Below are 13,249 nucleotides of genomic sequence, written 5' to 3' on the forward strand. Positions count from 1 at the left end.
TGTGGTGTGTGTGCTATGTGTATGTGTGTGGTGTGTGTAGTGTTCGTGTGTGTGATGTGTGTGGTATGTGTGGTGTGTGTATTGTCTGTGATGTGTGTAGTATTTATGTGTGTGGTGTGTGTATGTGTAATGTTTGTGTGTGTATGGTGTATGTGTGTGGTATGTGTGTGGTATGTGTGGTGTGTGTAGTATTTGTGTGTGTGTGGCGTGTGTAGTATTTGTGTGTGTGTGGTGTGTGTATGGTGTGTGTGGTATGTGTATATATGTGTGGTGTGTGTAGTGTTTGTGTGTGTATGGTGTGTGTGGTGTATGTGTGTGTGTGTGGTGTGTGTAGTATTTGTGTGTGTGTGGTGTGTGTAGTATTTGTGTGTGTGGTGTGTGTATGGTCTGTGTGGTATGCGTATATATGTGTGATATGTGTAGTGTTTGTGTGTGTATGGTGTGTGGTGTATGTAGTATTTGTGTGTGTGTGTGGTGTGTGTGTGTTGATGCTGGGATAACATCCACCACCCTCATCTCATTATTTTGGACAGAATTTCTTAGTGAATCTCAAGCCAGGCTGGCTGGTCAGGGAGCCCAAGGGGTGCTCTTAACTCCACCTCCCACTTTAATTTATTATGTTATTAGCAACTGTAATTTATTGATACCACACTCACTTGGCTTCAACTCTGCAAAGTAGCCCTCAACATCTGCCTTGCCACTGAGATCCAGGCACTGGGAGGCGCCATGCCCATCATATCCACGCTAGGCACTGAGATCCAGGCACTGGGAGGCACCATGAGATCCAGGCACTGGGAGGCGTCATGAGATCCAGGCACTGAGAAGCGCCATGCCCATCAAACCCACATTAGCCACTGAGAACTGAGAGATGCCATGCCTGGCAGTCCACACTATCACCCAGTATCACCTGACCATCTGACTCTCATCAGTGCAATGCCAAAGCCCTGTGTTCTCGCTGGATTGCGTCTCTTACCTCTGAACTGCAGAATCCAAACATTCAGGTATCAATTCTGCTCAATTCTCCTCCTTCCCCAAAGAATTAAAATAGAATCAAAGCCAGGTGTAGTGGCACACATCTTTAAACCCAGCACCTGAGAGGTAGAGGCAGGTAGATCTCTGTGCGTTTGAGCCCAGTCTGATCTATACATCGACCAGACCAGGGCACAGATATACAGTGAGACCATATCTCATGAAAAAGTGGGAGAAGGGGAGGACAAACCAGAGCAGCAAAGCACATCAGAGAGGCCTGCCAGCAAGTCCTATTGGTCCCATCTTCCAGCTGCCTCCTTCCAGTCACGCCCACAAGACTGCTCTATCCACCACCAGAACCTGTCTCAGGGACTGCGACTCAGTCTCCCAATCATCTCTATCCCTGGCTGCTGAGGACCGAGTGACCCTTAAGTCAGGCCATGTCAGGTCTCTATCCAGCCCTCTCTACACTGCCCAGTGTAGAAGCCAGCGTGCCCAGCTTCCAGTTGGCCTCCCACCCCCAACCCTTCTCGATATCTCTGACCTCACTTTCCTCTGGCTCTCCTCCCGTGGGGCTCACGCTGTTCCAGATGTGCCAACCTTCCGCCATGTGGGTCCCAGGCTTGGCCACAAGCACCTTTACTCACTGAGATATCTTGTCCTTCTCTTTCTAGACCTTTCTCGAGATGATAAATAACACATCCCATCCTCAGAAGAACCAAGCATGGCCTTAGAGACAGCCGAAGAACAGAGTGGGGCAGCAGTGGGGAGGAAGGCAGGGAAACAGATCTCTGCTAATCACCGCCACTGTTGGCTGGCGCTTGAGTGTTGTGGGCTGCTGAGGACTTCTCGAGCTGCCCTGGCCCTGGTTTGGAAGAACTGAAAACTGCCTTCTGACCGCACCAAGAACACTAACAGTAGAAAGAAGAGAGAGAGAGGTTTTATGATTGGATAGAAGATGAGGGGTGTTAGTGCAAGCCTTTGATCCTAGACAGATGCAGACAGATCTCTGATTTCTAGGCCAGCCAGGCTTTGACAGTTAGTCCCTGTCAAAGGGGAAGAAGGAGGGGTAGTGGAGGAAGTAGTAGCAGCTACAGTAGGAGTCTGTTAGTTTTCATTATGGTTTAAGTGCTATGGGCTTTTCTGCTCAACACCCCCCCACACACACACCATTGTGTTTGTTTGTTTTAAGACACAGTGTCATGTAGCCCAGGCTGGCCTCAAATTCACCTCCCAAGTGCTGAATCATAGGAATTTACTACCATATCCAGCCCATCTCCTTTCCTTTCTCTGCATATTTTTTTTTTCAAAAGAGATAGAGTTTCCCTGTGTAACAGTCCTAGCTGTCCTGGAACTAGCTCTTGTAGACCAGGCTGGCCTCGAACTCACAGGGATTCACCTGCCTCTGTCTCCCAAGTGCTGGGATTAAAGGTGTGCACCACCACCGCCCGGCCTCTCTGCATATTCTTTAAAAGATGGGGCACAGGTGACTTGGGGCCGGACTTGATGCTGTGAGGCTTGAGAGACACCGAGAAGTCTTGGACATAGGCGGTGTGTGGAGCGTGGGCATGCAGCCGGCTGAGGCAGCTGCTGCTCTTGCCTCTCACAGCTGCTTACGTGAAGACCTGAGATCAAGGGCTCTGAGCAGGAGCCAGGCCCTTATGGAGTGCCGCCATCCATGAGGCTGAGCATCTCACAGGGCACAGCTGTGTGCCCAGTCCTGGGCCAGGGCACCCGACCTGTCCTCAAGGGGTTCACAGTTTAGTAGGAGACTAATAACCTAGTGATTCTTACTATTTTTAAAATTGCAGAGTCACGTGGGCTCTATACAGAGTATGGTCATCCAAGGGCCAGTTCTGCCTCGGGGGAGGGAGGGAATGGAGCCTTCAGACAGGTCCCTCAGAAGAATGGAAAAGGTGAGACACGGGCAAAGGTTGCAAGGCTATGCCCAGCCTAGGCTCACCATCTGAGATCTGAAAAGCCTTCATTTTTCAGTCAATCTCTTACAATTTTGTAAGCCAAGAACTTAAAACTATCTAAGAGAATTTCCTCAAACTCCCCTCCCCCCTCCAAAAAAAAGGGGAGTACTTACGTTAACTTTAAAGGTCTGTACCACGCCATCCAAAAACCGTATACTACAGATGACCTCGGATCGAGTTTTCTCTTTGGGTAATTCGGAGGTTCGTATATTATTAATTCTTCCACCCAACGCACGTAACCGGGAGGTCATAACGACCGCTGAGTAACCTGTAATATAAGACGCCTGTCAGTGCTTTCAAAGGCAAAAGATCAAGTCCCACACAGTTCCTGACATGAGCCGGCTTGGGTGCCCAGAGCATCAGCTGCAGAACCTGCAGGGAGGAAAGAGGGTAACAAGCCGTCTTTGCATTTTACGGTTGACCTGGGGGTCAAACGACCCCTTCACAGGGGTCACCTAAGACAGTCAGAAGACACAGATATTTACGTTATGGATTTAAAACAGATGTGCGCTGCTGCGCTAGGCTTTCAATACAGATGCAAGGGAGTCCGGACCCTGGCCCTCACACTTTCATGGCAAATGTTTACCAGCCGAGCATTCTCCCCAGGCCCTTGAGATGCTTTTAAGAAGGAAGCAACAGGCTGGACTTGGTGGCACAAGCCGTTAATCCCACTACTTGGGAGGCAAAGGCAGGTAGATCTCTATGAGTTTGAAGCCAGCCTGATCCACAAAGTGAGTTCCAGGGCAACCAGAACTACTAGAACAGAGACTTTTTCTCAAAACAAACAAGAAACCCCTTCCCCCCCCCAAAAAAAAACCTAAAAGGAGGAAGTGGGGGGAGTATCACATGGCAATTTAAAACCTGACCACTGTGTTTTGGAAGAGTAAGGAAACTGGTTCAACCAACCGCTCCATGATGGGATGGTAGGATAAAAAGGCTAACGAGATTTGAAAACCGAGCACACGGCCACAGCAGCCCCGCGGGTGTGCTGAGTGTCTGGACCGCCACAGAGAATACAGGAAGCACAATTCAGCATGGAAGGGAGAAGATGAGATTAACTAATTGGAAGAGCGAGCGCAGAAGGAAGCTTTAGAGAGCACGTGCCCCTCCCTGCTTCAGCCGGGCTTCCTGCTTTCCCCCTCATTCTGGGTGCTCTGAGCAAGTGCTGCCCCTTCAGGGTTGCCAGTCTCCCGGCCGTTCTCAATCCTGCTCACTGACGTGCTACACTTAGAACTCACGGTGTGTGCTTCTGGCTGTGTTTCCCACTACACACCAAGCTCCATGGAGTAGGAATAAGGTCTGCTTTTGTTCGCTGTACCAATGACACCCAGCTCTGACAGGCAATCCATTAAGTCCTTGAGTAAACCGATAAATGCCCAGAAGAATTAGACAGAAAGTGAAGTCATAAAAGCCTGGGGGGGGGGGGGGAACCACGTTAGAAAGTGACAGGAAGCTCAGGCTGACAGAGCAGTGCAGGCAGGACAGAAAGATGGCGCGAGGGTGGCTGGAGGGGAGATGTCCTTCAGTCCAGGGCTCCTCCCACTGCAAGCTGAGGAGACGGAGCAGGACTGGACCACAGTGCAGTGATTCTGCGTGGGGTCTGAGTGACTGTGTGAATCTTAGTCTTCCAAGTGATGCTCGAGTTAGACACTAGCCATCCAGGGTCTGTCTGCTATTGGGGAACAAGGCTCAGACACCCAGAAAGACAGCACCAAATGCCAGGGCAGGGCCAGAGGGTAAAGACCCGGGCGAGCGGTGAGAAGACAGACAGACAAGACAGACAGATGTGTGTTACCCTGCAGAGAGAGACCAGAGGGCGGAGCAGACCAGAGACTGAAAATTAAGTCTCTGGGACAACAGGGATGGATACAGGAAGAGGACAGAAGTGGTGTGCCGGGTCCCTAACATAAATTGAAGGAGTTCTAGGTAAAAGTTCTAGCTTTTAAAAGTACTAGCTAGGATAGGAAATCTCAAATATTAATGAAAAAAATCCCTGGGACTGGCAGTGAGAGAAAACACACACACACACAACCACACACAACCACACACACACACACACACAACCACACACACACACACAACCACACACACACACACACAGAAAATTCCACCCACCCCCACCTCCTCCATGCCCTTTTCAATAAAAATGTCACCAGAATCAGGGATGCATTTTCTGAGTAATACAAAAAGTTATCAAAAGACAACAAATGTGTCCCCGACTGCGTTATCCCACACACAACTGAAAATGTCAACTTCGCTGCTTGCTTCTCGTTAAAGAATCTCGGGTGAATTGTGCTTTTTGGAAGCTACAATAGCATCATTATGAAGTGTAGTATTAACAGGCAGCACCCCTCAGAGCTTCCCGAAGCAACTTCTGAAAATGAGGCTTTCATTGGTCCTGCCTCCCACGGGGACTCAGCACACGGGGCCTTTGGGAGTCCCTCAGAGGGCAGACTGGGAGCTGAGGTTCAGACAGCGGCTTTTCACATCGCTGGCCTTAGAACATAGCCACATCTGCAGAGCAGATAGAGCAGACAGTCTCACACAGACCCTGGACATAAAACCAACAGGGACTTCAAGGAGGAACCCAGGAATGAAGACAACATGAACTGATGAGCCAACCACAGGCAGAGTTCAGATGGCCATTCCCCTAGGCCAGCATGGGAATCCCAGCACTGGAAACTGAACTTCCCAGCATGGTCACAGAATATACTCAGAGAAACTTTTCCCTTTTCCCTGATTGTCACACGAAGGCCTTGGAGCCTAAGAGCGGTGTCATTGAAAGGTATTTTATGAGAACCACAGAATGTTCTTCCTGTGATTGTCCCCGGAGCAAACCCTGATAAGAGCTTGCCCGCTGCTAAACTACATATTGTCAGGCCAGGAGGTGTTTCCAGATTGTCTTGAAATTGTATCTTAAACAGTCTGCTTGGACAACAGACGCTGAGTAATTGCCCTGTTTCCTGTACCGCAGCAATTGGGGAACTCGGAATTTCTATGGCTTCCTTTATAAGCCTCTTAATTCTTAACAAAGCCAAAACCCAAACGGGAACACAGTGGCCTCGGTAACCACAGACCACCACAGCTGCAGGTGAGAGCACTGACATCATGGGAGCCAAGCCCACGATTCCAATCAACAAGCTACAGCTTGGGGAGGGCTGGAACCCTCCGTGGGCTCTACTGTGATTCATATCTTAATCAAGGACGAGATCCGGAAAGCATTTATAGAAAAAGCATGCTCTCGTGATGCACACGGCTGGGGCTCGGTCAATCCTGCAAACGCAGAGATGGAACACTACAGAAGGTGCCTCACACACACCAGATATCCAATAAAAGGCATTGTGTATTTATGTTTATTTACTACCGTGGAGATGGGATCTCAGGCAGCCAAGGCTAGCCTCCAATTTACTACATAACTGAGCCTGGGCATGCCCAAGTGCTAGGATTACAGGTCTGCGCCACCGTGCCAGGATGCAAGGCTAAATTTCAGATGTGAACAAGCGCTGGACTATAGAGTCCAGATTTTGTAGGGCTATCTTGCAGACAGAAAAAGGTTTCCTTTCTCGGATGTTATTCCTTTTAAAGCAATTCACTGGGTGTTCAAAGCCAGTCACTGCTACGGACGTTAAATACCTCTGAGATGGGGGGAGAAAAAAAGGAAATTAGACCTTTAGCTGAAAAATGTGTTTCAAGGCCTAGGGATGTAGCTCAGTTGGTAGAGTGCCTGCCTCGTATCCATGGGGCCCTGGGTTCGACCCACAGTACTGCATAAACCAGGCAACACCCACAGGCAAGCCGGCACCTCAGGCGGAGGTAGAAGCTTAAGGTCTCGAGACTTTCAGAAAAACATAAACAAGTAAGCAAATATTAGTTTAACGGAGACAGGGTCTTAGGTCGTTTAGGCTGGCCTAGAAGTTGTTAGATGGTCAAGGATAGCCTTGAAAGTCTTGGTGCTCCTACGTCCACTTGCCAGATGCCAGGACTAGGCAGGCTGCACCACACCCTGATCTTTTTAAAGAAAACAGTCTGGATTTACAAAGAACGGGGCATGAGTTTTCTACGTCAGAAAACCACGGGTGGGCCTTGCTCCTAGAACCAAGCCAGGCAAGCACACGCAGGCTGACCTTGGCAATACTACCATCTAGTGGCCACCATGAGAAAGCACGCGGACTTGGGGGCGACGCAGGTGTCAGCTCTGATCCTGTTTCCCAGGCAGCTCGGCTGCTTTCTCCTAATCCTTCTTCCCCCACCGGGCTGAGGAACGCTTTCTTCCCCTCTCTTTCATTTTTTATTTTCTTTCCTAATTTTGAGTATCAACAGATGACCGATCCGCTGGAGAGGGAGCTGTCTAGCACAGAAAAGAACACAACGTACCATCAGCCACCTGAGGCAATGACTCACCAAATTGCCAGCATTTCTTTCTCAATTATCAATATTTAATAGATGGGAGAGAGATGCTTTATTTGGCTGCTAAGAGAGTATCAGTATTGCCTTTTCTTTTTGCTGGGAACACACAGAAGTTGGGCTGCATTTTGTACTAATTTAGTCTTGAGGTGGGGTGGGGTATAGAGGGGGAGTCAACCCTGCCTTAACTATCACATCACACATGCTTTATGGTTCAGAAAACCAGTTCTCCAAGCGCTGCGTCCACCTGACATATGATGTCCCAGGCCTAGTTTTGAGATCAGGCTAAGTAAGGTGTCCCTTAAATCCTAAAGGAAGTGGGCGTGCCTTCCTACCAATAAAACTTTACAGCGGTGGAAAGGTGATTCTGGGGATGAGGCACTGGCCATCTAGTGTGAGGACTGGAGTTAGGGAGTCTGGATCCCAGCGCCCAAATAATGTGGCCACCTGTAACCTCCGTGCTCAGGAGGCGGAGGAAATGGGAGGTCCCTGGGCGGGGCAACTGGCTACCTGGACTAGCAGAATCCACGAGCTCCAGCTCCGAGTTGAGCAAGAGAGGGTATCAGTACATAAAATGGACCTTGATGGTGGAAGACATCTCCCACCAAGCTCTGGCCTCGGTGGGCACCTGTGCTCAACTGTATACAGGCACACACACATACACATGATCAAAAACGTAAGAGACAAGCAGGTGTGATGGTGTACCCCTCAATCCCAGCACTCCTAAAGCAGAGGAGGGTCTGAGATGCACACAGTCTTGTGCACACGCCCACACATACACATGCACAGCACCCAGGGCTTGCTCTCAGGCACAGGCTACGGGTCGGATTATCACTTTACTCCTAAACTCTTCAGCACGGGTCTCCCAAGACCAAGGACATTTCTCTCCTAACCACAGTGAAATGACTGCACCCAAGTAGACAAATGCCAAACAAGCGTTTATCTTACAGCTCTTAGTAAAGTTTTACAAATTAGTCTGGGCCTGTCTTCCCTTCCTCCTGCCTCGAGATGCAATCTGAAACCATACCTTATTTACTGTGACAGAGAAGCAAACCTCTAATAAACAACCCTTCCCCCCAGACAACGATACAGGCAACCCGGGAGCCACACACCGGAACACTGTCAACCACAATCTCCAGGATTTCTTCTGGCTTTGCCCATCTGTGCCTATGACCAGGGTCTTGGGGGCCAGAGTTCAATGTCAGCTTCCGAGGCTGCGTTACAGTTATTTCCCAGAGCTACGTAAAAAGCAGCTATCCCATCACTCAGGGTGGGAGAGGTGCTTCCTAGAGCATTGCTGATGCAGGGGCAGAGTTCTCCAGTCTGTATGTCAGGGCTTGGATGAGCACAGATGTCCAAACAAATAAGGAAAGTTCAAAAAGTGCTCTGACACCTGCTGTCCTGGCTTCAGCCCTCAAAGTAGCGGGCGTCGTCCTGACCCCAAATTCTTATCAATCTGGAACACCTGAGAATAAAGACAGGCACACACGCACACAGGGCATCCCTCTCTGAAGCACATGCAAGAGACAGCTAAAAAAGGAGCAGAGAGAGAGAGAGAGGTGCCTACATGCAGTGTGATTTATTAGGCTTGCCAAATGTTTTGAAGTTCAATTCAGCCCAAGTGAATTGAAAATCAGTGGTTTTCGTTTTCGCTTGTGAAATGCCTGCATACGTAGGAAAATACATCCATCACCACGGCTTTGGCTGATCAATTTTAATTATGTGCTGGTAACCAAATTATGACGCTGCACACGGCATCTGACCTTTTTTCTCACGGCTGTGATTTCTGTAAACCGGTCAATACCATCCACTCTCATTTTTACTTTTCTGGCTTTCTTAATTTCTTGAATACAATGCAGAACAATACAAAGGTTAATATACTAATTTACTAGTAACTTCAGTTTCCAATATACACAGTCAATACTGAACACCTACTAAACCAGGGGTGGGGAGACGGCTCAGTGTGTAAATTGTTTAGGGTTTGAATAGGATTTCCAAGCACCTATTATATGCTGGGCAGGCATGGATAATCCCAGCATTCGGTAGGCAGAGATGGGAGACCATGAGAGGAAGCTGTCTTCCTCTGCCTCAAAGAATAAGGTGGGGAGAGTGATTGAGGGAGGCTCCCAGCATCAACTTTGGCCTTCCACAGGCACACAAACCCACACCACATGTAACACACACACAGGCACGCACGCACGAACGCACGCATGCACGCACGCATGAACGCAGGCACTGTAGGACTCAGCCCCAAGACAAGCTCCATAGAGGCCAGAGTCTCGGTAGTTTACCCTGAGGCAATATCTGATTCTGAGAAAGACCACAAACTGAGACCACCCAGGCACCCTCCAAAGGAAATTCCTAACGTTTCAACCCTGGTAGATAGGATCACCTGCCAGCACACACCCATCGCTTTTCACCAGGACACCCCTAGACAAATGTCAGCCAATCAGGGGTCCTAAACTTTAGAAATCCCTCATCCCACACCCTGCTAATGTAACTTTTCTGGGTTTTGCCTTCAAATAATGCCCTCTAAGGAGGGTCGGGTACCTCCTCTTGCCGCAACTGCGCCAGTTGCTTTGAGGTCCCTGCCAACTTGTACTGTGCACACAATGAACCTTGCTTTTGCATTTCAGTGAGTCGGTCTACCTGGTGGTCTTCTGGGGTCCCCACGGACTAGGCACAGCACACACCACATGTAATGTACACACATACCCACACCATACATAACACATACAACATGTAACACATACCCACACCACATATAACATACACACATGTAACGCATACCCACTCCACATGCACGCACACATATGTCACATGCACGCACATACCACATGTAACACACATCTAAGTTAGAAAAACAAGTTTCTTCGTTAAAAAGGCACTTGTGCCGTGTGTGGTGGAGCACATTTTTAGTCCCAGCACTCGGGAGGCAGAGGCAGAGGCAGGTGGATCTCTGTGAGTTCGAGACCAGCCTGGTCTACAGAGTGGACAGCTAGGACTACACAGGGAAACCATGTCTCAAAACAAATGAAAAAACAAAAACAAACACAAACAAGGCATTTTCACATTTATTGCTAAATTAATATTAAAGTCGGTAAACAACTTCTCTTAAGTTTATATGCCAAAAAAAAAAACTTTAAAAATACTTTTAAAGCTTAAAGCCTGCTAACCAATGGTAATCACAATGATGTGAAAACAAAATGTAAAAAAAAAAAAAAGACCGGGTAGGCCTTTGCAAAAGGACTTAATACCTTTCGTTCCTAGGAAGCCATCAGCCCTGACTTCACACAACTCTGTCCCTAGATCTTTAACTGGTTGGCGGCGGTGGGGGTGGGTGGGGGGGCTCCCAAAGAAGCCCCACCATCACCAAAGCTGTGGATGGAAAATTTGTCCAATCAGTTCAATTCGAACCAAGACCTGTAATTAGCACCCTTGTTCTCAGACGACTTCAAAATGCCAAATAGTTTTCTTATTCTAGAGCCCGGGGTTTATTTATAGGTTTTATTTATAATATGGACAGCCTGGACATTGGGAGGTTAAGAAGTGGCTTCAGCACCTCTGAGTGCAGTATAAAAAGCAGGCTTCTGGAGCCGCAGGTGGTGGGAGGTTGCCTATAAACTTTATAGTATAAAGGGAAACAGGTTCCCAGCCCGGTAGGCCTCAGCAACCTTAACACAGATTTGCCTGGGGCAAGAGGAAACCAGGCCCAGCCTGGGAGCATGGCCACTCTGTGTAGGTACAGGAAGCCCTTTTCAGGACAAAGGCAGTCAAAAGTCCCCAGGTCCCAGGCCTCCCTCAGGTGGCTCTTCTCCCCAGCTGACAATACCGGTTGGAGAGACTGTTGAAAATGAGATTTTTTTTTTATTAGTTATTTTGATGTTTGGGAAGACATTATCATGCTGAAACCACACCTCACACCTCACAGGACCCACCTCTCCCCTCAGGATTGTTCCCTGGGAGACACACAGTGTGGGCTGTGCTGGGTGGGCCTGGCCCATGCACTCACCCAACAGGCACCGGTGAACTTGCCCTGTTCTCTACCACCTCAGTGAATCCAGAAGCCACAAGCCTGCCTGCTGGGACAAACAGGTCAAACACAAGGTCCAGAGATGGATGGTTCTGACCAGGTCATGCTGTAGAAAGAGACTTTTCTAGAACTTAATTAAATTTGGGCCAGGGTGTCTCCCAACGGCCTCCAAGTAATCCCCAAATTCCAGTCTTAAACTCGAGCATTTTTTGTCATCCCCCCCCCTTTCCTACCCCCCCCAGGACCAGAAGATCTTGTTTATAATTACTTTTGGCTTCCTTTGTTATTTCTTAGGCAAAGGAGTTCCGGATCATTTACTCACTCAGTATTCATTTACTCGGCCCCAGGCCAAGCCAGGAAGTGGCAAGGGAGTGGCTGGGAAGGCAGAGGTGCTGGGAGCCTAGCTTCCACAGGATAAGAAGCCTAGGGGATGGCTACAGAGCTGGGGACCTTCCGGGCTGATGGGACCAGCTCTCCGCAGTTTCCAGGCCCCGGGGAACGACTCCCCCGAAAGTCAGGAGGGGAAGTTCAGGGAGGTTTTAGGAGATCTGGGGCCTCTCTTGCCTGAGGGATAACTGAGATCTTAGTGAAAGTTCAAGGAAGATTAGGCCAGGTTTTTTCAGAGGCTTTTACACAAAAGAGGAATCCGGATCTGGTGGAAAGTGGGAACTACAGCTTAGCCACGTCCTAGTGAGGAGGAGCCTCGTCACTTTACTCACCTAGAAAAAGGCCGATTTCCCTCCCTCCCCGGACCGTTTGGAGCCTTTCTGAGAATACGTTTGCAAATTAGCCACTTTGTTTTGTTGTCGTTTTTATCTTGTTTTTGGAGATGGTGTTTCTCTTGGTAACAGCTTAGGATGTTCTGGAACTCTCTTTGTGGACCAGGCTGGCCTCGAACTCATGGAGGTCCGCCTGCCTCTGCCTTCCAAGTGCAGATTAAAGGTGTGCACCACCACCGCCTGGCTGGACTGATTCTTTTTAACCCAGTGGTTAAATAGGTGAAATACATAGGTTTTGGGGCCTGGGAGATGGCTTAGTGAGTGTGAGAACGTGGGTTCAAAGGTGCGGTCTAAGCTGGCCACCTTCTGTGTGGACTCCCAGAGCTCCTGTGGTAAGATGTGAGGCAGAGACAGGAGAATTCCCAGAGACTCACAGGCCAGTTAACCTAGACCATAGCACACAAAAGTGAAATACAGAAGAAAGACCCTGATCTCAATCGTGGGAGAATGCAAGCACCAACAGCCATGTTTATCCTCTGATGTCTACCAACAGGCTATGGCCCTCGTACACACAGGCACCCTCAAACACACAGTGCACTTATAGGAACAATAAAAGAAAGGCAAAGGGCACATATTTCTGCCCAACAGAAGAAAAAGCTTAAGGAAAAAGGCTGCATAATATACATAGTTACCAAAATCATTTGATAACCCAGAAATTCAACTTTTGGTAAAAGGAAGTGTCAAAATTATGCTTAAACAATTATGTATGCATAAGTATAATCATATTAGTATAACTTAGAGAAAAAGAAATCCACTTGTCCATAGTTAAGTACTAGATGAATGTAAACTCACACACACAACTGAAAGTAGTCTTCACACACGCAAAAAAAAAAAAAAAAAAGGCTGCATAAACAAGGGAGATACAGAGCTACTCACTGGAAGGGTGGGGGACCTCTGAAGAATCTAGTGGAATGTGGGCGGTTCTTAGTTGACCAACACCCATCACTAGAGGTAACAAGTGGAGGAACTCGATGACACCCGTGTTGAGAAGCATACTGGAGAGTATGATAAACGGGGACCAAAATCCTATCACGACTTCTGTTTTGAAAGTACCCAGGGTATATTTCTATTTATGGAAGCCATTC

The 13,249-nt window shown here is 48.5% G+C and overlaps 1 protein-coding gene across 4 annotated transcripts in view; it reads right to left on the minus strand.

The window, feature by feature from the left end:
• Ptpn3 (protein tyrosine phosphatase, non-receptor type 3) overlaps window positions 1-13,249 on the minus strand; it is a 106,306-nt gene that overhangs the window by 70,753 nt on the left and 22,304 nt on the right. For all 4 annotated transcript variants that reach the window (XM_013351909.2, XM_013351911.2, XM_005362208.3 and 1 more), the window contains one exon: window positions 3,062-3,216. In XM_013351909.2, the coding sequence (XP_013207363.1) occupies window positions 3,062-3,199 (138 nt within the window). In that variant the 5' untranslated portion in view covers window positions 3,200-3,216. Of the gene's footprint in view, window positions 1-3,061; window positions 3,217-13,249 lie in introns of those variants that run through there.

The sequence above is a fragment of the Microtus ochrogaster genome, linkage group LG5, assembly GCF_000317375.1.
Source record: "Microtus ochrogaster isolate Prairie Vole_2 linkage group LG5, MicOch1.0, whole genome shotgun sequence".
NCBI lineage: Eukaryota > Metazoa > Chordata > Mammalia > Rodentia > Cricetidae > Microtus > Microtus ochrogaster.